The 27,015-nt window shown below is 41.0% G+C and overlaps 1 protein-coding gene and 1 pseudogene across 2 annotated transcripts in view; both read left to right on the top strand.

The window, feature by feature from the left end:
• Positions 1 to 10,133, top strand: part of LOC129822592 (lissencephaly-1 homolog A-like) — a 58,495-nt gene extending 48,362 nt beyond the window's left edge. For both annotated transcript variants that reach the window (XM_055880939.1, XM_055880940.1), the window contains exons 9-11: positions 3,750 to 3,851; positions 4,131 to 4,287; positions 6,016 to 10,133. In XM_055880939.1, the coding sequence (XP_055736914.1) occupies positions 3,750 to 3,851; positions 4,131 to 4,287; positions 6,016 to 6,089 (333 nt within the window). In that variant the 3' untranslated portion in view covers positions 6,090 to 10,133. The remainder of the gene's footprint in view (positions 1 to 3,749; positions 3,852 to 4,130; positions 4,288 to 6,015) is intronic.
• Positions 10,134 to 10,222: 89 nt separating this feature from the next.
• LOC129822613 (RNA N6-adenosine-methyltransferase mettl16-like) overlaps positions 10,223 to 27,015 on the top strand; it is a 37,315-nt pseudogene continuing 20,522 nt past the window's right edge.

Below are 27,015 nucleotides of genomic sequence, written 5' to 3'. Positions count from 1 at the left end.
GTAACTAACCATAAACATCAAATGCCTTTCTTAAAATCAATACACAATTATATATTTTTAAACCTGCATATTTAGTTAACCTTTACTTAACACCCATCCCGGATCCGGGAGCATCCTCATCAGTAAAAGCTGACTAGCATAGCCTAGCATAGTGCCACAAGTAAATAATAGCATATAAATATCATGAAATCACAAGTCCAATACAGCAAATGAAAGATAAACATCTTGTGAATCCAGCCATCATTTACGATTTTTACAATGTTTTACAGCGAAAACACTATGTATTTCTATTAGCTAACCACAATAGCATATTTTCACCATGTTTGTACCGCATAGGTAGCTATCACAAAACCGACCAAATAGAGATATAATTAGTCACTAACCAAGAAACAACTTCATCAGATGACAGTCTTATAACATGTTATACAATACATTTATGTTTTGTTCGAAAATGTGCATATTTGAGGTATAAATCATAGTTTTACATTGCAGCTACCATCAAAAATATCACCAAAGCAGCCAGAATAATTAGAGAGCAACGTGAAATACCTAAATACTCATAAAACATTTATGAAAAATACATAGTGTACAGCAAATGAAAGATAAACATCTTGTGAATCCAGCCAAAATTTCAGATAAAAATAAAATAAAAATGTGTTTTACAGCGAAAACACAATATAGCGTTATATTAGCTTACCACAATAGCCAAACAAATAGCCAAACACACAACCGCATTTATTCACCGCATAGATAGCATTCGCAAAAACCAGCAAAAGATATAAAATTAATCACTAACCTTGACCAACTTCATCAGATGACAGTCTTATAACATCAGGTTATACAATACACTTGTGTGTTTGAAAATGTGCATATTTAGAGCTGCAAACCGTGGTTATACATTGTGAATATGTAGCATCGATTCACCAGAATGTCCGGAGCTAGTTTGGACACTCACCTAATCTGACCAAAGAACTCATCATAAGCTTTACATAAAAATACTTGTTGTATGGCAAATGAAAGATACACTGGTTCTTAATGCAACCGCCGTGTTAGATAAAAAAAAAAAAAAACTTTCCCATAACAAACAGCTTGCGTTATTGCAAGACAGCGCCCGCCAAAACGGCAGATAATAGGAATAACATTTTCCACAGAAATACGATATAACATCATAAATTGTTCTTACTTTTGTTGAGCTTCCATCAGAATCTTGTACAAGGAGTCCTAGGTGGAGGATAAATCGTTGTTTGGTTTTAGAATGTCCTTTTCTCCTGTCGAATTCGTGCCACAATGCTAGCCAATGTTGATGACGTTCCCAGTTTCTCTCGACGCAAAGAACGGAAAAGTCCGAATAAACGTTGAATAAACTGATGAAACTCGGTTGAAAAAACCTACTTTATGATGTTTTTCTAATATGTATCAAATAAAAACAGAACCGGAGATATTAGCCGTGTATACCGAACGCTTTTCAGATGCCAATGTCGAGCTCCGCCTCGCGCCTTGGTAGACAAAGGAAATTCCTGACCTCCCACTCCAAAGGCTCTTGTTCGACCTCAGATCGAGCTAAACACCCCATTCCACATTCCACTGCCTGTTGACATCTAGTGGAAGAAGTATGAAGTGCATGCATATCGATAAATATTAGGCAATTGAATAGGCAGGCCCTGGAACAGAGCATCGTTTTCAGATTTTTCACTTCCTGTATGGAAGTTTGCTGCAAAATGAGTTCTGTTTTACTCACAGATATAATTCAAACAGTTTTAGAAACTTGAGGGTGTTTTATATCCAATAGTAATAATAATATGCATATTGTACGATCTAGAATAGAGTACGAGGCAGTTTAATTTGGGCACAATTTTTTCCAAAGTGAAAACAGCGCCCCCCTTTTGACAAGAAGTTTTTAATATTGCCTGCTAACCTGGCTCGTTGCGAACTGTGTTGAAAACTATTTCTTCCTAACAAAGACAGCCAACTTCGCCAAACGGGGGATGATTTAACAAAAACGCATTTGCAAAAAAAAACACAATCGTTGCACAACTGTACCTAACCATAAACATCAATGCCTTTCTTAAAATCAATACACAGAAGTATATATTTTTAAACCTGCATATTTTGCTAAAAGATATCCAGGTTAGCAGGCAATATTAACCCGATGAAATTGTCACTTCTCTTGCGTTCATTGCACGCAGAGTCAGTGTACATGCAACAGTTTGGGCCGCCTAATTTGCCAGAATTTTACGTAATTATGACATAACATTGAAGGTTGTGCAATGTAACAGGAATATTTAGACATATGGATGCCACCCGTTAGATAAAATAAGGAACGGTTCCCTATTTCACTGAAAGAATAAATGTCTTGTTTTCAAGATGATAGTTTCCGGATTCGACCATATTAATGACCTAAGGCTCGTATTTCTTTGTGTTATTATGTTATAATTAAGTCTATGATTTGATAGAGCAGTTTGACTGAGCGATGGTAGGCACCAGCAGGCTCGTAAGCATTCATTCAAACAGCACTTTCGTGCGTTTTAGCATTGAAACAGCACTTTCGTGCGCTTTTAGCATTGAGCTGTTTATGACTTCAAGCCTATCAACTCCCAAGATTAGGCTGGTGTAACCGATGTGAAATGGCTAGCTTGTTAGCGTTTCAAACGTCACTCGCTCTGAGACTTGGAGTGGTTGTTCCCCTTGTTCTGCAAGGGCCGCGGCTTTTGTGGAGCGATGGTAACGCTGCTTCGAGGGTGGCTGTTGTCGACGTGTTCCTGGTTCGAGCCCAGGTAGGGGCAAGGAGAGGGACGGAAGCTATACTGTTACACTGGCAATACTAAAGTGCCTATAAGAACATCCAATAGTCAAAGGTATATGAAATACAAATCGTATAGAGAGAAATATTCCTATAATAACTACAACCTTAAACTTCTTACCTGGGAATATTGAAGACTCGTGTTAAAAGGAACCACCAGCTTTCATATGTTCTCATGTTCTGAGCAAGGAACTTAAACGTTAGCTTTTTTACATGGCACATATTGCACTTTTATTTTCTTCTTCAACACTTTGTTTTTGCATTATTTAAACCAAATTGAACATGTTTCATTATTTATTTGATTCTAAATAGATTTTATTGATAAAATAAGTGTTCATTCAGTATTGTTGTAATTATCATTATTACAAATGTCAAAAAATTATATAGACCTTTTCATTGGTATTGGCTTTTTTTTGGCCCTCCAATAATCGGTATCGGTATCGTCGTTGAAAAATCATAACCGGTCGATCTCTAGTCTGAATACTTATGTAGATAAGCTAGTTATTATTTTAATATATTTGCCAACATTTCTAAAAGGCTGTTTTTACTTCATTGTTATTGGGTATTGTGTGTAGATTGCTGAGGATTTGTATTTATTTAATCCATTTTAGAATAAGGCTGTACCAAAATGTGGAATGTCAATGGGTCTGAATACTTTCCGAAGGCACTGTGTATCTAAGCAGAGTCTGTGTCCTGCTCTGGAGACGCATCCTCTGATAACTATTCAGTTTGTAGTCCATTTCCCCTGATGCTAAGGTGCTGTTTATTTATCAAAGGCTGTGGTATAAAAATGCATTTATTTCAGAGGGCTGCTGGCAGCATATAGCCCTTATAGCAAAATGATCAATGGTTGATATCCCCCAAGTGAACACTGCTAAAAGTTCTGTATTGGCTATTTACGGCGGCAATTGGAGCTCATCGTATTCTGTCTCTCCCTGTGTCCTTCCAGTCTAAGAAGAGTGGTAAGCCGGGCCCCTTCCTGCTGTCTGGCTCCAGAGACAAGACCATCAAGATGTGGGACGTCAGCATTGGGATGTGCCTTATGACACTGGTGAGTGGACCATTAATCATAGACATACGATAGATGGTCATTCCGATTCATGCAGTTAATTGAAAAATGTCCCCATTAGTGATGCCGACTCCATTCTTCACATAACATGACTGGAATTGTAATGTGATTGACCGTCTTGAACCCTAGTCTTAACCGAACACACTGTCTCCGGTTAACTGGTTTCCCGAACTAAGCATAGTTTGTTTTAGTCAAGGAGTAGTCTGGGAAACTGGCACTAGATTTTGTATTAACAATTCTAACCAAACACTATTGTCCCAGGTTGGCCATGATAACTGGGTGCGCGGGATGCTTGTCCACCCCGGAGGCAAGTTCATATTGAGCTGTGCTGACGACAAGACCTTAAGGATCTGGGACTACAAGAACAAGCGCTGCATGAAGACTCTGAGTGCCCATGAACACTTTGTTACCTCTCTGGGTAAGCTGCTCTCAATCTTCTCTTCTCCTACAGTCACAGTCAGCGTCAGTTACTGCTGGGTCTTGTTTAGTAGCCACACAGTAGCAAAATGTTTGCGCTGAGCTATGAACTGAAATTACTATTATGTTTTTTTTTTTTAAACAACTATTTGACCCAAGTTCTGTTCAATGATTTGAATTCCATTTTTTTTTTCTGTGAGCTTAATGCGCACATTGCACAGCTTCTCTAGAGATAAATCAGAGTTGTAGTTTCCAACAGGCTAATATTCTACATAGTTTGACGCATAAAGCGGTGTATTAAACTACCATGACCATAATCCATTGCACATCTACTTGTCCAGTCTTTCTTTTATTCCTGCTATGTTAAGAGGGAAGAATTCGCATTCGTGAGATGATTTAGAGAGCAGGTGTTGCTTCGCGAGGTGTCTGAAAATGCTTTAAATAAGTGATTGATATTGGGTGTTCAGTAGTCAAATTATGCCTTATTTTCTTTGAAGAACTACAAAATAGTTATTGTCAGACACCATAGGCAGCAGCTCTGTAGCGATGAGATGATAACTAGGAATTAAATAGTCATCAAATAAAACAAATGTAATATACACAACTGAAATATTTAATTTAAATATTTATTTAATAGGCAGTCACTACCATCATGTTATTTTTATTTAATTTTTTATTCTGTTACAGCATTCAACCCACATAATGCATAGTACATTTAATTCTTAAAAATATTATTGAAACTATTTTTTATAATCAAACCGAACCAACCTCAAAAAGCACTAATCGCTCAGTACTACAAAACATTTTGCAACGTAAAACAAACATTTGTATTCATCTCAGTGGCTAAGTTCAGGGAGTACCTGCCTGTATCTCCATGTCCTTAGTGAACTCAATAGTTCTTTGTTTGGTGGTTTATTGAGGTGTGAGCTTGGAGGCTCTGCACTAACCCCCTCCGGTGCATCATGCTATAGTCCCCAGAGAGAGAGGATCAGGCAGGGGTTAGACAAAGCTGTTTTGGACGTTGGTTGAATGGGGTTAGGGATAGATGGATAGAAGAGGGGTGCGGGTTGTAGAGTTATGATAAACTGGTCTTGCCTGGCTCAATATCCTGGGGGCTGCTAGCTGGCAGCTGGGGTCTAAGAGGTAGACAAATGCTCCAGGATTTTCCCAATTTTCCTCAAATCTGATTCTTCTAAGCGGATCAAGGCTAGGGAACTCTCCGGAGAAGGAGACTCCAGCTATCCAGCCAGCTTTCCTGTCAGGCTAGTGCTGTTTGAAGCCCCAGCCTCTGAAATCTAGCCACACACACACAGAGCACTGCTGTAAGCTATTGTTTGGATATTTTGGGGGGAGAAGACCAAAGCACCTTTTGTTGAGGTTGATGTGCTGTGCTTTTCTGTGTGACGCATGTACCAAGAGGTAAAGAGCTTTGTCTAGTTGATGAAATGCCCCAATTCAACTATTGATAATAAAATAATGATATTTTCAGGTCATACTGCTAAATGGAATATGCTTGATAAATGGCCTTTAATTGCTTTTAATGTGGAACTTAACTAATTAATCTGCCATCTCCTCTGGATAGAACCCGATTCTCTCTCTCAATTAATTTAAATTAAATTCAAAGGGCTTTATTGGCATGGGAAACATGTTCACATGGCCAAAGCAAGTGAAATAGACAAATGATCTACTCTTCCTTTGTACTGATGCCCTTTCTCCTCCTCCTCCTCAGATTTCCACAAGAATGCGCCGTATGTTGTCACCGGGAGCGTAGATCAAACAGTAAAAGTGTGGGAGTGTCGCTGATCCGATCAGGCCTAAGAAGATCGGACCACCACCATCCCAATTACCACCCCCCCTCCTCCCACCCCACCTCCTATAGGCCTCATTCCACCCCCCCTACACTCCACCTCACTATCTCTTTCATCACCTCTGGTTACACTCACACACCATGGTTAATACCTTATCCTGTCATCACGCGCTCTGGTCCAATAACTATGGCCCTTTTATGTACATTATTCTGGATGTAGATTGAGCTATTAAATGTTACACAGCAAAAAAAGTGTTCTTGCATGGTGATGATGAATCCAAAATTGTATACTGTAAATTTACATAAGGTTGTCTAGAAGTACCATAGGTTTAACATGGGCGGGGCTGGCTAAGTCTGTTGTCACATGCAGCCTTACCTACCTACTTATTGAAGGCAGATGTTTCTTTGTGTGTGTCACAAATGCCACCCTATTCCCTATATGGTGCAATACCTATGTGCCCTGATCCAAGGTAGTGCACTATACAGGGAATAGGGTGTCTTTTGGGACACATTCTTTGACTGGGTGTAAAACGTAGGGCGCTAACACTGATAATTAAAAAAACGACTGTCGTTTCTTTTCGTGTCAGATTTATAATTTTTGTAACTTTTTTTTCTGTTTTAATTTTATTTTAGTTATTTTCTCTCCTTTTCACTGTTGTAGTCTGTCAGTGACCTTTTTGAGGGGAAAAACAAAAGGAAAAGTATAATCCCTTGATGTCGGAGGATATGAGATTGTCTGTCTGTGGGGGTTTTGTTATTGGAATAATCTGTAGCTTTGTAACATCACTTCTGAAGTGTGCATACCATTTTTCTTCGTCATGTGGAACTAGATAATATACTAATGGCTGCATATACGAATGTTTCAAACTGTTTATCTTCGGTCATCTGGGGGTTGAGAAAACAAAACAGCTTTGTACTCTTGTCATGACGACGCATCCTAAACTGAGTAGCAAAACCACTCCTGATAGGCTTAGAATTATCCTATCCAATGACTGAATTATGTTTATTGAATCAGAACCTTTCTATATTGGCATCTGAATGAATTAACCTGGCTAGGCTGCGTAGTTGGCGCCCTTATTTCAGTGGGTTAGCATTTTGGCTAAAAACTCAGTGGACTGATGACTTTCAGGTTAGCATTTAGGCTATGTGAGCCGATAGCGTGAGGTTACTCCTCCCTGAAACGCTGCCCCTTGTCTGTTCGGACTTGTACGGGACCTTATGGTTGGCCGCAACTGATCAGGCGACCGCCTCAGCCTTTCTTTAGCACTTGGCCCTTTAGCAGCTGACTTCAGGGATATCATCTCTTTTTAATCTCAAGCACTTGAAAAGAAAGACCTTTAGGTGTCTCCCTCCCTCTGTAAGATGTCTCACTGTTGTCTCAAGTCTAACCTGAGTGATTTCCATTGGACTCAACCGAACCTTCTCCCTTTTTCTAACCATATGACGAATCAGGTGTCAGCTGGGTTTTATTGTCCCTTATACTACAGGAATCATGTAAGAGATTTGATGCTCAGTTGGCCATTGTCTTGTGCTGCTTGCTTCTATGGGCTGTGTAAATTAGGGAGGGTAAGCTTAAGCCTTAGCTTTGGATGAAATATGCAAGTTTTAAATGAGTCGGACACAGTCAGAGAGACGTCGTCATAGCATGACAAGGAGTCAAAGTTGCCCCTCAGGTTTTGATGTGCAAAATATCTCCCTGGGAAAACTACAAAGAATTTAGAGGTAATAAAGCTGTTTCTGTGGGGGAGAAAGATATGTAAACTAAAGGTTTTTACTGAGCTGTAGGTAAGTGTCCAAATCTGTGTTTCCACTGAACTGACTGGTCAACTTTCGGGGGGGTTCATTCATTCAGTTGATGATGAAATAAAATGCTAGCAGTAGACACGCTAATGAATGATTTGTGTTCTCTGTACAGTAGAGGTCTGATGGTGGTAGTTCTTGTAAAGGGATCTTCACCCCTAAGACTACATACAGCAGCTCCCATGCCACAGGCAGACTTTGGGCTAGGCCTACTAGGATCTGTTTGTGCACAGGAGAGTGCTTAGATGCCTTTCCTAGTGAAGAGCTCTTAAGTCAAAACTCCACAGGACCGACTCTAACGCATTGCAGTAGTCTCCTGGGTGGCAAGCACATCTGTATCCTATTCTGTTCATCTTAATGAGCTAGAAGGCTGAAGAAATAATGAAAAATGAAATTTGAACTAATTCTAATCTAACCAAATCCCTCCATGATAATGGAGACCAACCATTCCCCCCAACAACAAAAAATAATATACTGCTTCTTACTCTGCAGCAGGCGAGGAAAAATCCTATTATCTTGCACATCCCTGCTTTTCGTTAGTTCTTTGTCCGACTGGCGATCGAAGAGAAATCAATAAAATGCATAAACAAGATATCATTTTTTAATCAGCCTTTTTGCATTATGATGCAATTCTGTAATAATAAAGAACTCCACTTAACTGATTTTATTATTTTAAGCTTCTTTGCTGAGTAACTTCCTGTTCCTCTTCCTGTGTGTATTTGATTGGATGTAGCTATCTGCTGCTGTTGACCTCTGAACCCTCATAGTGGCTAGTGTGATGAACCCTTTGACCTGTCGACAATACCACTGCTGCATGTACCCCTGTTGTACCAGAGGCTGAGCCATCTGGTCTTGTGAGCCTTTCTGGTTCAAGTGCTATGATGTAAGCCACTGAACACTCAGGCTGAGTCTGAAATGGCACCCTATTCCCTAAAATTTGTGCACTTAAGACGCAGACTCAATCAGCCACAGGCCACTCAGCTAAGCTGTCAAAGGCTAGTCGGTCCACTTTAAATTTATATACTGTAAAAAGAGCGAGAAGTAGGATAAGAGAACTCCATCTCTTACGAGAAGGGGTGGTACCCCTACTGTCACTTGCCAGTAAGCGGGTGTATTGTCCCTGTGTATCTATGTATGTATACTGTGTATTTTGCATATTGACTTTTCAAAGACACCAGACAGGTTGGCTCAGGCTGGCTTGATGGCTGCAGACAGACCGTGCTGTACTTAATGTGGTTGTTTGTTGCTGCTGAAAGGAGGACATCTGTAAATGTATGAACTGGCTCCTTCATTCCTCTATATGCGATGGGATTGTGGCAGACTAGAGATGTTCTGAGAGAAAAGAAGCCTCCTTGAGAGAATACCACTTATGCCTCCTCTAGACTAGAGACCCCCATGTATTTAATCCGACTAGACAGGTCTTTCTCCAAGCTCCTTTCTGTCAGTCAGAGGGAGGGAGAGACTTTGATTGGAGAGTTGGCATGAGTTCATTCCGTTACACCAACCATCGATAGGACAAATGGAAATGGTGGTGCTGATGCACCATAAAACGTGTTTTAGCTGAAACCCAAAAAATGTAACTACAGTAAGACGACATGGTTTAGCTTCAGCATTCAGATGTCCTGATCTGTTCTGTTCTCAATCCTAGGCTGTTAGCTTCCTGATTTTAAGACGATTCTCTCTTTAGATTAGCTTAATTCAGGATTACGATATCAGGTTCCTTGTGTGTAAATTCAAAACCAGGCCTGAAGTGAACCTAAATGGATTTTTGACTTGACTCTTATTGTTATTGAAAAACTCAGCTTTCCTTTTCTTGGGTTAGACAAGGTCTATAAACAAATTGTCCAGAGGGAGAATGTGTGTCTCCCCTTGTAAAATAGTTGTCATTGAATGAATGCTTTCCATAACTGCTATTGTACCTTCCCTGTGCCCTGTGAAAAGAAATCACTTTTTGCCATTTGCAGCTCCCAAGCAATCCCTATGCTGCACTGGCTAGGTGGATCAGAGGGACTGGCAGACAAGCTTGCACTGTCTGTTGGTCCTTCCCCCCCAGTCTCAAGTCCATCTGTCTGCTATAATCTGCCTTGTGAATAGATTGAGGGCTTCAGACTTCTTCACAGCTTGAACAGGATTTATAGTTTTGCTTTCAACGTCTTTTTCACTCTTCACACAGCAAAATTGCTAACAAAATATCTGGATGTCATTATTGTTTGCAACATAATTAAAGAAAAATATGTAAACGTTGTCCTTTTATTGGGTTAGAGGGGGGGTTCTCAACAAAGAACATGCACTGCTTGATATATTACATGTCTACAAAAGATCAGTTCATTTAGGGATTTTCTGATTTTGAGCTAAAGGTTTCGGGGAATGCAAGTATTAACATTTCATGATTTTCTTCAGCGAATGGCATGTATTTTCTCTTGGGTAGAAAATGATAGATCATTAAATTATCATAATTACATATTGCCAGTATACTGTGTGTGTGAAGTATTAATATAATGGTAGGGATTCATTTTTAATGTTCACAGCTGTGATGTATGCCAAGAGATGATGGAAACCATACTTGAAACTGAATGTGATTGACAATTTACATTAACAGGCCCAAAAATCAACGTCTTAAATTTCTAAGACCATGTTGGTGTCTTTAGTTATTTATTTGCATTCTACCAGGTAAGTGCATGGTTCCACCTGGCTGGCACCTTCCTGCTATGTCTAATTGTCTGACTACAATACAAATGTCTCATGATCTTGAAAAATATAGATGAAGTGTAAAATGCAGCTCTGGGAACAGATTAATCATGCTGAGCAGTTTAGGTTATGACTCAAATATACACTTGCTTTAGCAATATTTTAATTTACTTGGACACATTTGTGCAAGTGTCAGTCTGTTTTACTGTAGCCTCTTTGCAAATGTTTGACTGGGTAGATGGGGTGTACAATTGCCATCATTTTGCCATCTGCTTCTGAATGAAGAATCATTTGTATGTGGATAATAGATCAATCAACCACACACTCAACATCAACTATAAATTGTTGCCAGAATACTACTGATGATATGTAGCCTCAACGTGTCATGGTTCAAAATATCCATGCTGGCGGGATCCATACCTCCATTGAAGTAGGAATGTGAAATGGTTAGGTAAAGAAGTTATGGTTTAGGGTAGGGACTAACTAAAGATCCCGGATAGCTCTGACCCTTCAAAATGTTGACTGTTTCAAGAATGCGCTGAATATCGACGCTCACCAATGTCTCGTCGCAGAATTGTGATTTCATCCACCATCCCAGAAGAAACGCTGTATCGTTTATGCAAAAAAAAAAGTCCAACGTGAGTTCTCAGATCGTGTGTGCAAGACAACTTTACATGCGAATATATTCCGGAGCGAATATTTCAGGTATTCAAGTCACTACCATTATAACAAGAGGCTAGCTAACGCTAGGGATCTCATTTAGAGGTCTTGTATAGTCATCTTGTTGGCATGGAGTTGAAATGTGCTTTAGCTAGGTGGCTAACTTGCAGTTTACTGATTAATGCGTTTAGTTAGCTAACACGCTAGATGCTGTTGATAAAACGTTTACTGTTGACAGGAGAACAAGAGGAGACAATAGGACGAGGTGGATAATTTTATAATAAGGCCGTTTAATCACATGTAAAGATATCTTAGTAAAATCTTGCAGCAAGGCTCTTTCTTTCTGATTCTTATGGAACCTTCCGGAAAAGAGGGTAGTTTCAACAGTTGTACAGTTTTATATAGACAACAAGCAAAGTAGGTTGATCTGCGAGTCTGGCCTTCCGATTGGTCGATCTGGGTCTTGGGTAGTCCTGAACAGGCCTGGTGTCCACGTTCCATTGGTTCCTGAGATAGTTCTTTGTCTTGAGCTCCAACCTTGTGTTGTGTGTCTATGGTTATCATGTGGGAGGGGAATTATGTGTGTCTGTAGTTGGTGTCTTAATAAGTCCAGCATATGTCCAAGAGAAATGAGGAGTATGTGTATTTTGTATAAAATATGGCTTATGTTGAAATGTAGTTATTACTAGTTTCCAGTCTCTATTACAATTTCTTACAATACTATCCCCATAGTTTTACCTTTTGTATGTAGTATTTTACACGCATTTATGTCATTTAGCTAACTTGTTAGCGTTCCAACCATTTTAGTTAAAAATGTACAATTGTGTGTTATGTGTTCTTCCTCCACGGTGAAGTGAGAATGTCACTAAACAGGTCAATGCACCCGCGGAAACACTACAAAGACAAGCCCCCGGACTTTGCCTACTTGGCCTCCAAGTATCCAGACTTCGAACAGCATGTCCACACCAACCTGGGTGGCAGAGCTATGTGAGTACAGGGCTTATTCATTAGCTACGGAAATCGTTTACCGTTTAAGAACCAAACGTAAGCAAACAGAGCAAAACTATAAGTTGTATTGGACAAATTATGGTAGTTAGGACCCTCCCCGTTTCGTTCCGGTTGCTTCCACTGAGCTAAAGGGTTGTTTCCATTTAAGAAACGTTTTGCAACAGAATCGGCGTGATGAATACGCCCCAGTACATATGCTGTAGCCCAGTTGTTCCTAACTCAGGTCCTCGAATATCCCCAACAGTTCACATTTTTATTGTAGCCCCGGATAAGCACGGCTTATTCAACTTGTCAACTAATCATCAGGCACTCAATGAGTTGAATCTCAGGTATGTTTGACCCGGGCTACAACAAAAATGTGCTGTTGGGGGTACTTAAAGGACCGAAGTTGGGAGCCACTGCTGTTGACTATGACTTAGTGTCATTTTGTGCCACTATTGATTTGGTGTCACACCAGTAAAACCCATGTGTGTGGCAGAATTCATTTTTTTTATTGAGTGTTGCCAACTCCCCAGCATGTTCTCTCATTACTGTAGCTTTCTCACCTGTGTGTGTGTCCTCCCTATGTCACCTGCTAGCTGAACTCACAGTAGGAGGGGCAGAGAGTTGGAAGGAGAGAGGCATCAAAGACAGTTTGATTTTCCTCTTATCACACCATAAAAAATATGTTTTTCTCCCTTCCTCTTTCGGAGGAAATGGGGTTTCCAGATTTTTTGTATTTAGACAGGATGACGTTATTATTATTTTTTTAATTGAATTGAACCTTTATTTAACTACATTAACGGACATCATTGCTAAAAACCATGATGATTAGTGACCTGGTCGTGGTGCTATAGTTTGTTACAGATGTTACCCATAGACACTAGCTTCCCATATAACTATTGGTGCAGGGTTTAGACAAATGCCTGTGGTTGCTTGTGATGTTCATCGGCTACAGAGGAAGAAAAAGGGATCACTGAAATTATTAATGCATGCGCTACAGACAGAACCTCAGCTCTGATGGGGAGGAGTGGAAAGTTGGAAATCAGGAGGAACCAGAGCTGGAGAGGGAATGGGAGGTGCAGAGTGGGGGTCACACAGCATGATGAGGGAGGGAGACAGTCTCAATTCTCCCTGACTGGAGGGCAGGGTCTGCCAGCCAGTAATTGGGACATACACAGGGATGTGAAATATGCACAGAGAGAGGAGAGGGCGGTGGAGGGAGAGGGACAGAGCGTGAAGGATGGATAGAGAGAGACGGAGGGAGGGAGAGGGACCGAGAGGCAGAGAGCTTTGGGGCTGCTTTCTATCTACGAGTGGCTTTTCAGATCGCATCTCTACTGTCAATATTGTCTTCACTTTTCCTCACAGAACAAAGGCTTGAGAGAGGTTTCTCTCACAGAACTGACAAGGGGAAAGATTGTGTGATTGTGACTGCTGAGTCCTGTCACATCACATCATGGTGTGCTTTTGTGTAATTTACTCCCCTTCTGGTTGTGGGAAAACAAACACGATGGCTGCTTAAGTCAGAGACAGTCAGTTCGTCAAATTTCTGCTCTGCTAGAGCTGCACCGTTCAAATGTAAGTACTGTTATTGTGAAGTGGAAACGTCTAGGAGAAACAACGGCTCAGCCGCGAAGTCGTAGGCCACACAAGCTCACAGAATGGGACCGCTGAAGTGCGTAGCGTGTAAAAATAGTCTGTCTTTGGTTGCAACACTCACTACTGAGTAGAGGTCGACCAATTATTGGAGGACCAAAAAAAGCTGATGGTGATTTATATATATTTTTATTTATATTAATATATATATTTGCAATAATGAAAATTACAACAATACTGAATGAACAATGAACACTTATTTTAACTTAATATAATACATAAATAAAATCTATTTAGTCTCAAATAAATAATGAAACATGTTTGGTTTAAGTAATGCAAAAACACAGTGTTGGAGAAGAAAGTAAAAGTGCAATATGTGCCATGTAAAAAAGCTAAGTTTAAGTTCCTTGCTCAGAACATGAGAACATATGAAAGCTGGTGGTTTCTTTTAACATGAGTCTTCAATATTCCCAGTTAAGAAGTTTTAGGTTGTAGTTATTATAGGACTATTTCTCTTTATACCATTTGTATTTTATATACATTTGACTATTGGATGTTCTAATAGACACTATAGTATTGCCAGCCTAATCTCGGGAGTTGATAGGCTTGAAGTCATTAACAGCGCTGTGCTTCAAGCATTGCGAAAAGCTGCTGGCAAACGGAGGAAAGTGCTGTTTGAATGAATGCTTACGAGCCTGCTGCTGCCTACCACCGCTCAGACTGCTCTATCAAATATCAAATCATAGACTTAATTATAATATAATAAACACACAGAGATACGAGCCTTGGGTCATTAATAAGGTAAAATCCGGAAAATATCATTTCAAAAACCAAATGTTTATTCTTTCAGTGAAATACGTAACCGTTCCGTATTTTATCTAACAGGTGGCATCCCTAAGTCTAAATATTGCTGTTACATTGCACAGCCTTCAATGTTATGTTATAATTATGTAAAATTCTGTCAAATTAATTACGGTTTTTGTTTGGAAGGAATGGTCTTCACACAGTTCGCAAAGAGCCAGGTGAACCAAACTGCTGCATATAACCTGACTCTGTTTGCACTGAATGCAAGAGAAGTGACACAATTTCAAGCACTGCATTGATTATATGCGCAGGACAAGCTAGTTAAACTAGTAATATCATCAACCGTGTGTAGTTAACTAGTGATTATGTTAAGATTGATTGTTTATTATAAGGTAAGTTTAATGCTAGCTAGCAACTTACCATGGCTCCTTGCTGCCTGCACTCGCGTAACAGGTGGTCTCCTCGTGGATTGCAATATAATCGGTGTCCAAAAATGCTGATTACCGATTGTTATGAAATCGGCCCTAACTAATCGGCCATTCCGACTAATCGGTCGACCTCCACTACTGAGTTCCAAACTGCCTCTGGAAGCAACGTCAGCGCAATAACTAACTGTTCGTTGGGATCTTCATGAAATGGGTTTCCATGGCAGAGTAGCCGCACATAAGCCTACAATCACATTTACGTCATTTGGCAGACGCTCTTATCCAGAGCGACTTACAAATTGGAAAGTTCATACATATTCATCCTGGTCCCCCCGTGGGGAATGAACCCACAACCCTGGCGTTGCAAGCGCCATGCTCTACCAACTGAGCCACACGGGACCACCATGCGCAATGCCAAGCGTCGGATGGAATGGTGTAAAGCTCGCCCCCATTGGACTAGAGAAGTGGAAACATGTTCTCTGGCATGATGAATCACCCTTCACCATCTTGCAGTCCAATGGAATAATCTGGGTTTGGTGGATGCCAGGAGAACGCTACCTGCCCGAATGCATAGTGCCAACTTTAAGGATTGGAGAAGGAATAATGGTCTGGGGCTGTTTTTTATGGTTCGGGCTAGGCCCCTTAGTTCCAGTAAAGGGAAATCTTAATGCTTCAGCATAGTGACATTCTAGACGATTCTGTACTTCCAACTTTGTGGCAACAGTTTGGGATAGGCCTTCTCCTGCTTCAGCATGACAATGCCCCCGTGTACAAAGCTAGGTCCATACATAAATGGTTTGTCGAGATCAGTGTGGGAGAACTTGACTGGCCTGCACAGAGCCCTGACCTCAACCCCATCAAACACCTTTGGGATGAATTGGACCGCTGACTGCGAGCCAGGCCTAATCGGTCAACATCAGTGCCCGAGCCTACTAATGCTCTTGTGAGTGAATGGAAACAAGTCCCCGAAGCAAGGTTCCAACATCTAGTGGAAAGCCTTCTCAGCAGCCTCCACTAAACGCAAACCATATGGAATGGTGTATCGCTGAAGAATGCTGTGGTAGCCATGCTGGTTAACCTGTCTAGGACTGGGGAACCCCGTTCCACTAGCGGAACCCCTCGCCAATGAAATTGCAGGGCGACAAATACAAATCAACAGAAATCTCATAAATCTAATTTCTCAAACATACAAGTATTAGGCACCTTTTTAAAGATAACACTCTCGTTAATCCAGCCACAGTGTCTGATTTCAAAAATGATTTACAGCGAAAGCTCCACAAACGATTATGTTAGGTCACCACCAAGTCACAGAAAAACTCAGCCATTTTTCCCACCAAAGAGAGGAGTCACAAAAAGCACAAATAGAGATAAAATGAATCACTAACCTTTGATGATCTTCATCAGATGACACTCATAGGACTTCATGTTACACAATGCATGTATGTTTTGTTCGATAAAGTGCATATTTATATCCAAAAATCAAATTTTACATTGGTGTGTTATGTTCAGTAGTTCAAAAATATGCTGTGATTTTGCAGAGAGCCACATCTATTCACAGAAATACTCATTATAAATGTTGATGAAAATTCAGGTGTTATGCATGGAACTTTAGATATACTTCTCCTTAATGCAACCGCTGTGTCAGATTTCAAAAACACTTCACGGATAAAGCATAATCTGAGTATGGCGCCCAAACCAGCCAAAAGAAATATCCGCCATGTTGCGCAGTCAACATTAGTCAGAAATAGCATTATAAATATTCACTTACCTTTGATGATCTTCATCAGAATGCACTCCCAGGAATCCCAGTTCCACAATAAATGTTTTATTTGTTCGATAATGTCCATAATTTATGTCCAAATAGCTTCTTTTGTTAGGGCGTTTAGTAAACAAATCCAAACGCGCGTTCAGGTCCAGCCGAACATCAGATGAAAAGTTGAAAAAGTTATATTACAGGTCGTAGAAACTTGTCAAACTAAGTATAGTATCAATCTTTAGGATGTTTTTATCATACATGTTCAATAATGTTCCAACCGGAGAATTCCGTTGTCTGTAGAAAAGCAAAGGAACGGGAGATACCTCTCATGTGAACGCGCGTGACTGAGAACGAGGCTGCTGCCAGACCGCTTAGTCAAACAGCTCTCATCCGGCACACCTTCACAGTAGAAGCCTGAAACAACGTTCTAAAGACGGTTGACATCTAGCGGAAGCCTTAGGAAGTGCAACATTACCCATATCCCACTGTGTATTCGATAGGGGCTGAGTTCAAAAACTACCATCCTCAGATTTCCCACTTCCTGTTTGGATTTTTTCTCAGGTTTTTGCCTGCCATATGAGTTCTGTTATACTCATAGACATCATTCAAACAGTTTTAGAAACTTCAGAGTGTTTTCTATCCAATACTACTAATAATATGCATATATTAGCATCTGGGACTGAGTAGGAGGCAGTTTAGTCTGGGCACGCTATTCATCCAAAAGTGAAAATGATGCCCCCTATCCCAAAGAAGTTATTAAGTGTGTCTTGAATTCTAAATAAATCACCAACAGTGTCACCAGCAAAGCACCATCACACCACCTCTTCCATACTTCACAGTCGAAACGACACGTGTGGAGATCAACCGTTCACCTACTCTGCATCTCACAAAGACATGGCGGTTGGAATCAAAAATCTAAAATTTGGACTCATCAGACAGATTTCTGCTGGTCTAATGTCCAGTGCTCGTGTTTCTCGGCCCAAGCAAGTCTCTTATTATTATTATTATTATTGGTGTCCTTTAGTAGTGGTTTCTTTGCAGCAATTCGGCCATGAAGGCCTGATTCATGCACTCTCCTCTGAACAGTTGTCTGTTACTTGATCTCTGTAAAGCATTTATTTGGGCTGCAATTTCTTAGGCTGGTAACTCTCTAATGAACTTATCCTCTGCAACAGAGGTAACTCTGGGTCTTCCTAACTCTAAACGAAAGGTATCCTTTCAGTTCAGCGTATTAGCACCTCACCTGTATACCGGAAGTTGATGCTGTTGCTATGCAACCTCTTGCTAGCTTGTTGGCATAACAAATGACTAGCTAGACATTTTACGATTTGGGGTGTGTTTTGTATATTCAATCTGGAGTGCCAGAGTGCACTCTGGGCGTTCGTAAATCTAAAGTGTTGTCAGATTGTTCTGTTGGTAAATTCAGAGTGTTTCGCTCGGTGATTTCAGAACGCACACTGATGCTCTGGTGGAGGAGTAGGGTTGATCCGAGCGTTCTGACCTCACAATGGCTGTCAAGCACCCAAGCGAATGTTGGCTAGCTTGCAGCTACTAACATACACAAATGAGGGAACACCTCACTCTGACCATTTTACTCCCCCTAGCAGTGCTGGTCAGGCTGTTTTCATGTTATCCAGAGCGTTGATGACTGTAACTATGCTACTAACAACAATTTAGTTATGCTTTTTTTTGCCGACTTTTACTGACTGGCCATATTCAACGGGTGTTTAGCGTTCGTAAATTCATCAGTTACTCTGCTCTCTGGTACACTCACATTAGAGTGCTCTGAAATCAGAGTAGAAACCCAGAATTAACAATGTCCATTGAGAATGCACAACGACTACACCACTTAGCTAAGAATGACGTGAATAATCAAATCAATAAACAATGGGTAGTTAATATACTGCCTGGCAAGTTCGATTTATTAGTATCCAACTAACATTCGCTAACATACCGATACATACTGCTGTAATGCTATGCGGTTCGTAAGGATAGTGTAGCTAACAAATTGTCAGCCAACATAAGGTGTAACGTAACTTATTTAAAAAGTCATTACTTTATTACATTGCTCAACATTTTCGTAATATTTGTCATAATTAGTTAAAGCAATGAATTTGTATCCTCTCTCATTGTACTTCGGCTGAATATTTTCCGCCATTCTCTTCAAATCTGAAAACGTTGTGGCATTTTCTGAACAGCATGTACCTAGTGTCCACTGCTGTATTTTCTGAACAGCATGTACCTAGTGTCCACTGCTGTATTTTCTGAACAGCATGTACCTAGTGTCCACTGCTGTATTTTCTGAACAGCATGTACCTAGTGTCCACTGCTGTATTTTCTGAACAGCATGTACCTAGTGTCCACTGCTGTATTTTCTGAACAGCATGTACCTAGTGTCCACTGCTGTATTTTCTGAACAGCATGTACCTAGTGTCCACTGCTGTATTTTCTGAACAGCATGTACCTAGTGTCCACTGCTGTATTTTCTGAACAGCATGTACCTAGTGTCCACTGCTGTATTTTCTGAACAGCATGTACCTAGTGTCCACTGCTGTATTTTCTGAACAGCATGTACCTAGTGTCCACTGCTGTATTTTCTGAACAGCATGTACCTAGTGTCCACTGCTGTATTTTCTGAACAGCATGTACCTAGTGTCCACTGCTGTATTTTCTGAACAGCATGTACCTAGTGTCCACTGCTGTATTTTCTGAACAGCATGTACCTAGTGTCCACTGCTGTATTTTCTGAACAGCATGTACCTAGTGTCCACTGCTGTATTTTCTGAACAGCATGTACCTAGTGTCCACTGCTGTATTTTCTGAACAGCATGTACCTAGTGTCCACTGCTGTATTTTCTGAACAGCATGTACCTAGTGTCCACTGCTGTATTTTCTGAACAGCATGTACCTAGTGTCCACTGCTGTATTTTCTGAACAGCATGTACCTAGTGTCCACTGCTGTATTTTCTGAACAGCATGTACCTAGTGTCCACTGCTGTGTTTTCTGAACAGCATGTACCTAGTGTCCACTGCTGTATTTTCTGAACAGCATGTACCTAGTGTCCACTGCTGTGTTTTCTGAACAGCATGTACCTAGTGTCCACTGCTGTATTTTCTGAACAGCATGTACCTAGTGTCCACTGCTGTATTTTCTGAACAGCATGTACCTAGTGTCCACTGCTGTATTTTCTGAACAGCATGTACCTAGTGTCCACTGCTGTATTTTCTGAACAGCATGTACCTTGTGTCCACTGCTGTATTTTCTGAACAGCATGTACCTAGTGTCCACTGCTGTATTTTCTGAACAGCATGTACCTAGTGTCCACTGCTGTATTTTCTGAACAGCATGTACCTAGTGTCCACTGCTGTATTTTCTGAACAGCATGTACCTAGTGTCCACTGCTGTATTTTCTGAACAGCATGTACCTAGTGTCCACTGCTGTATTTTCTGAACAGCATGTACCTAGTGTCCACTGCTGTATTTTCTGAACAGCATGTACCTAGTGTCCACTGCTGTATTTTCTGAACAGCATGTACCTAGTGTCCACTGCTGTATTTTCTGAACAGCATGTACCTAGTGTCCACTGCTGTATTTTCTGAACAGCATGTACCTAGTGTCCACTGCTGTATTTTCTGAACAGCATGTACCTAGTGTCCACTGCTGTATTTTCTGAACAGCATGTACCTAGTGTCCACTGCTGTATTTTCTGAACAGCATGTACCTAGTGTCCACTGCTGTATTTTCTGAACAGCATGTACCTAGTGTCCACTGCTGTATTTTCTGAACAGCATGTACCTAGTGTCCACTGCTGTATTTTCTGAACAGCATGTACCTAGTGCCCACTGCTGTATTTTCTGAACAGCATGTACCTAGTGCCCACTGCTGTATTTTCTGAACAGCATGTACCTAGTGCCCACTGCTGTATTTTCTGAACAGCATGTACCTAGTGCCCACTGCTGTATTTTCTGAACAGCATGTACCTAGTGCCCACTGCTGTATTTTCTGAACAGCATGTACCTAGTGCCCACTGCTGTATTTTCTGAACAGCATGTACCTAGTGTCCACTGCTGTATTTTCTGAACAGCATGTACCTAGTGTCCACTGCTGTATTTTCTGAACAGCATGTACCTAGTGTCCACTGCTGTATTTTCTGAACAGCATGTACCTAGTGTCCACTGCTGTATTTTCTGAACAGCATGTACCTAGTGTCCACTGCTGTATTTTCTGAACAGCATGTACCTAGTGTCCACTGCTGTATTTTCTGAACAGCATGTACCTTGTGTCCACTGCTGTATTTTCTGAACAGCATGTACCTAGTGTCCACTGCTGTATTTTCTGAACAGCATGTACCTAGTGTCCACTGCTGTATTTTCTGAACAGCATGTACCTAGTGTCCACTGCTGTATTTTCTGAACAGCATGTACCTAGTGTCCACTGCTGTATTTTCTGAACAGCATGTACCTAGTGTCCACTGCTGTATTTTCTGAACAGCATGTACCTAGTGTCCACTGCTGTATTTTCTGAACAGCATGTACCTAGTGTCCACTGCTGTATTTTCTGAACAGCATGTACCTAGTGTCCACTGCTGTATTTTCTGAACAGCATGTACCTAGTGTCCACTGCTGTATTTTCTGAACAGCATGTACCTAGTGTCCACTGCTGTATTTTCTGAACAGCATGTACCTAGTGTCCACTGCTGTATTTTCTGAACAGCATGTACCTAGTGTCCACTGCTGTATTTTCTGAACAGCATGTACCTAGTGTCCACTGCTGTATTTTCTGAACAGCATGTACCTAGTGTCCACTGCTGTATTTTCTGAACAGCATGTACCTAGTGTCCACTGCTGTATTTTCTGAACAGCATGTACCTAGTGTCCACTGCTGTATTTTCTGAACAGCATGTACCTAGTGCCCACTGCTGTATTTTCTGAACAGCATGTACCTAGTGCCCACTGCTGTATTTTCTGAACAGCATGTACCTAGTGCCCACTGCTGTATTTTCTGAACAGCATGTACCTAGTGCCCACTGCTGTATTTTCTGAACAGCATGTACCTAGTGCCCACTGCTGTATTTTCTGAACAGCATGTACCTAGTGTCCACTGCTGTATTTTCTGAACAGCATGTACCTAGTGTCCACTGCTGTATTTTCTGAACAGCATGTACCTAGTGTCCACTGCTGTATTTTCTGAACAGCATGTACCTAGTGTCCACTGCTGTATTTTCTGAACAGCATGTACCTAGTGTCCACTGCTGTATTTTCTGAACAGCATGTACCTAGTGTCCACTGCTGTATTTTCTGAACAGCATGTACCTAGTGTCCACTGCTGTATTTTCTGAACAGCATGTACCTAGTGTCCACTGCTGTATTTTCTGAACAGCATGTACCTAGTGTCTACTGCTGTATTTTCTGAACAGCATGTACCTAGTGTCCACTGCTGTATTTTCTGAACAGCATGTACCTAGTGTCCACTGCTGTATTTTCTGAACAGCATGTACCTAGTGTCCACTGCTGTATTTTCTGAACAGCATGTACCTAGTGTCCACTGCTGTATTTTCTGAACAGCATGTACCTAGTGTCCACTGCTGTATTTTCTGAACAGCATGTACCTAGTGTCCACTGCTGTATTTTCTGAACAGCATGTACCTAGTGTCCACTGCTGTATTTTCTGAACAGCATGTACCTAGTGTCCACTGCTGTATTTTCTGAACAGCATGTACCTAGTGTCCACTGCTGTATTTTCTGAACAGCATGTACCTAGTGTCCACTGCTGTATTTTCTGAACAGCATGTACCTAGTGTCCACTGCTGTATTTTCTGAACAGCATGTACCTAGTGTCCACTGCTGTATTTTCTGAACAGCATGTACCTAGTGTCCACTGCTGTATTTTCTGAACAGCATGTACCTAGTGTCCACTGCTGTATTTTTCGCATTTGGGTGAATTTAGTACGACATCCGAGAACTTTTAGCATACTAACTATGACCAATAAGTATACTACATACTCAATTTATATCACAAATAGTAGGGTTGGGTTAGTATGAATATTCGAACACAGCTTCTGCTTCTGCTGGTGAGGGGCAGGTTGTCTAAGCGCACACACACCCTGGCAAAAGATTTTCAGCTGGCAGGCAGACACTCAAATAGGTTTCTGAGTGACAGAGTAATGGCTTTGCATAGGCACTTTGTTGGACTGGAGAAAAACTCCTTTAAAGGAATGTTTAACCGGATCCCATGAAACATTTAATTTACAAGGTGAAATAAAGTTTTGCATTAAGAAGCTTAGAGGCTAGATTGAAAGCCCTCAGCAGTCCTGGTTGACCAGTATTGCCTTCGCCTGTGTCTGCAGGAGAGGTTATTATGGCTGGGTAGGTAGCCAGGTGCAGTGGAGAGAAAGACCAGACATACAGACAGGCAGGAGAAGAAAGGGAGGCTATTGGGATTATGTTGTTTTTGATGTCAACTTAACTGCGCAGTCATCACTGCACCTGGTGCTGGGCTGGAGTTGACGTCGTGTAATAGAGCACATCTCTCTTGCTCTTATTCTCTGCCTTGTTTACTTTCTATACCTCCATCTTGTCTCTGTCCTTTCCTTCTCTGCATCCTCTTTCTGTCTTGCTCACTCTCTTCCTCTTCCCTCATTCCCCCTCTCTCTCTCTCCCTCTGACTGCGGTCTCTGTTTGATGATAGAGGATGAAGAGTGTCCTGAGTTGCTAGCTTCTCTTTGATTCCTGCTAATGAAGGACCGAAGTCACAAACCTCCCCAGCCATGGTGTAGCCTGTCCAGCACCACTCCAATTAGTAGAGGATACCCCCCCCCCAATATATATGTGTGTGTACACCCCTCTCATTCGTACTCCAGGAAATTATTATCCAGCCTCGTCTTTGTGGTGAAATTGCCAACGGTCTGTTCAGTGTGAAAATGACATTGTGTAAATGCAGATGATTGCAGACACATATGCCGATGTCACCACCAGGTGCAAGCATCTACTGTGTGAGTGAAAGCATATTGGCGTGGGCTGTGGGTATTTTCATTGTGAATGTGCAGAGCGTATGAGGTAGTTTATCAGCAGTCTGGCGTGGCTGTTTTAGTGAATATCTGGGTGAGCTGTTTAAATGTGCTTGATGTCCATCTGCAGCAGCCAGGTGTTGATTGCAGAAGAGAGAATCATTACTATACAGTACATGACTCACTGACAAACTGACAGAAGGACAGATGGATAGTGAGATGACTCGCTGACAGAACTAAAGACACTGACAGACAGAAAGAGCTTCATTACCATACGTGACTCACTGATGGACAGAACGACAGACCGAGAGGGAGACGACAAACAACCTCTTTCTCTAGAGTTTGCTCACTACCAGACCCACTTGGGTTCAAATATTATTTGTTTTCTTTCAAATATTTCAGCAGTGCCTTATTGAGCTGGCCTGGTGCAATGGAACAAATGTAATAGTCCTAAAAGTGCAAGATTCTTCAACTGAAAACAGACCTACCAGTGAGACAAGTCTTCATCCTGAACAGGGATGGGGGGAGATGATTGAAAGAAGTTGGAAGGGGGATGTGGGGAGGGTGGGAGTGAGAACTTTGGAGAGAGGGATGAGAGAGAATTTGCCTTTAGAATTGAAAGTAGATATATTTTGGGGTTCTCGTCAAGGAGAGGGAGGAAGAGCAATAGAAGAGAAATGGACAGTAAAAAGACCAAGACCACAGAGCAAAATGTGTATGAATGGAGTGAATAGTAAAGGGGAGATGAGAGAGGGGTGAAGATGAGTACAGAGGAGATGGATAGATGGGACTCAGATGGCAGAGAGAGATGGGATTAGGAATCATGAACCAGAAAGATGACCCAGCCCAGGCGTTCCATCATGGCTGTCTCTGGCTGGCTGACGACCCTTGATGCCACGGCAGTAGGGGGAGGAGGGGGCATTAAAAATTCAACACTCTGGGTGACATTTAATTTGGCTGTCATTCTTTTTTGGGGGGGGGGATATTACCAGCAGAGAAATCATCCATGGTGGGTAGAGGAGTTTTTCCCTTCCTTTAATAAATGGAGTAATTGAACTTTCCATCTCACAGTGGGTTCCTTCCTGGTGCTCTGCTTGCATTATTAACACAGTGGAAGGCAGGAGGAGGAGGTGAAAGGAGAAATATGCATGGATCAGTCTGAAAATGAGCCCCTAGCTAGACCAAATACAGTACCTTCAGAAAGTATTCACACCCCTTTACTTTCTCCATATTTTGTTGTTAGTCAGAATTTAAAATTAAGGTTGTGTCACTAATCTATACACAATACTCCATAATGTCTAAGTGGAATTTTGTTAGTATATTTCTAAGATGAAATGTCTTGTCAATAAGTATTCAACCCCTTTTGTTATGACAAGCCTAAATATGTTCAGGAGTAAAAATGTGCTTAACAAATCGCATATAAGTTGTGTGGACTCATTCTGTGTTTAATAATAGTGGTTACATGGTTTTTGAATGACTTCCCCCATCTCTGTACCCCACACAGAATCGTCTATATAGATCCCTCTACAGAGTAGTGAATTTCAAGCACAGATTCAACCACAAAGACCAGGGAGGTATTTCAATGCCTCGCAAAGAAGGGCACTGATTGGTAGATGTGTTAAAATAGAAAAGCAGACTCTTAATATCCCTTTGAGCATGGTGAAGTTATCAATTAGATTTTGGATGGCGTATCAATACACCCAGTCGTTAAAAATATTTAGGAGTCCTTCCTACTGTAATCCAGTTGCCGGAGAGAAAGGAAACTGCTCAGGGATTTTGCCATGAGGCCAATACTGATTTTAAAACAGTTTAATGGTTGTGATAGGAGATTACTGAGGATGGATAAACAACATAGTACATTAACAAACATAAATGACAAATTGAAAAGATGGAAGCCTGTACAGAATAAAAATATTACAGAACATGTATCCTGCAAAAAATGTGGCAGACATTCACTTTTTGTCCTGAATACAAAGTGTTTGGGGCTAATCCAACTCAACACATCACTGATGATGTGATCACTCAACACATCACACACTCTTCATATTTTTAAGGAAGCTGATGGCTGCATCATGTTATGGGTATTGTCATTGGCAAGGATTAGGGATTTTTTTGTTGATTTAAAAATAAACAGAATATAGCTGTGAGAACAGGGAAATCTTATTCAATCTGCTTTCCAACAGACACTGGGAGACAAATTCACCTTTCAGCAGGACAATAGCCTTAAACACAAGGCCAAATCTACATTGGAGTTGCTTACCAAGACGACATTGAATGTTCCAGAGTGGCCATGTTACAGTTTTGACTTAAATTGGCTTAAATCTATGGCAACAGTTGAAAATGGCTGTCTAGCAATGATCAACAATCAACTTGACAGAGCTTGAAGAATTTTTAAAAGAATAATGGGCAAAAATGTTCAATTCAGGTGTGCAAAGCTCTTAGAGACTTACCCCAAAAGACTCACAGCTGTAATTGCTGCCAAAGCTGCTAATACAAAGTATTGACTCAGGTGTGTGAAGACTTATCTAAATTTGATATTTCTCCATTTCATTTTCAATAAATGTACTAACATTTTTAAAAACATGCTTTAACTTTGTCATTATGGGGTATTATGGGTGGAAAATTATATATTTAATCCATTTTGAATTCAGGCTGCAACATAACAAAATGTGGAATAAATCAAGGGGTATGAATACTTTCTGAAGGCACTGTGTATGCTAACCTTGCAGATTTGTAGGAGCTGGATAGGTAGCTTATATGGCGGAAGTGCACTAAATCACTTCAACCTCCATGATTGGTCGACTGGGTTACTGATTACAGTCAACTGATTACCAGGACCTCTCTGATTGGTGCGCTCGTTAACCGATGATACCCCCTGATCCGCATGGACTTGGATTGGTACTGAGCACTTCACTGAAGATAAATGTGGCTTCTTTGAATGGCTTCAACTTCCCCTTGAATAGTTTTTTCGTTATACCTAATGAGCTCTTCTACATACTTAGAAGTACCTTGATTTAAAGTGCAGTCTTGGCTACACCTCTGAATGAGGAACAAACAATACAGTGTTCAGTGCACAACCTGAAGTGGGAAGAGGAGCTGCTAATCTGTAAAATAATTATACTGTGCTTTCAGAAATAAAATGAGTTTGCCCTAAAGGTCACCTCTCTATCTCTCTCTGTGCAGATGAAGGACTACG

The sequence above is a fragment of the Salvelinus fontinalis genome, chromosome 24 (genome assembly GCF_029448725.1).
Source record: "Salvelinus fontinalis isolate EN_2023a chromosome 24, ASM2944872v1, whole genome shotgun sequence".
NCBI lineage: Eukaryota > Metazoa > Chordata > Actinopteri > Salmoniformes > Salmonidae > Salvelinus > Salvelinus fontinalis.
Note: the sequence above shows the minus strand (reverse complement) of the source record. Positions and strands in the feature narration are given on the sequence as shown.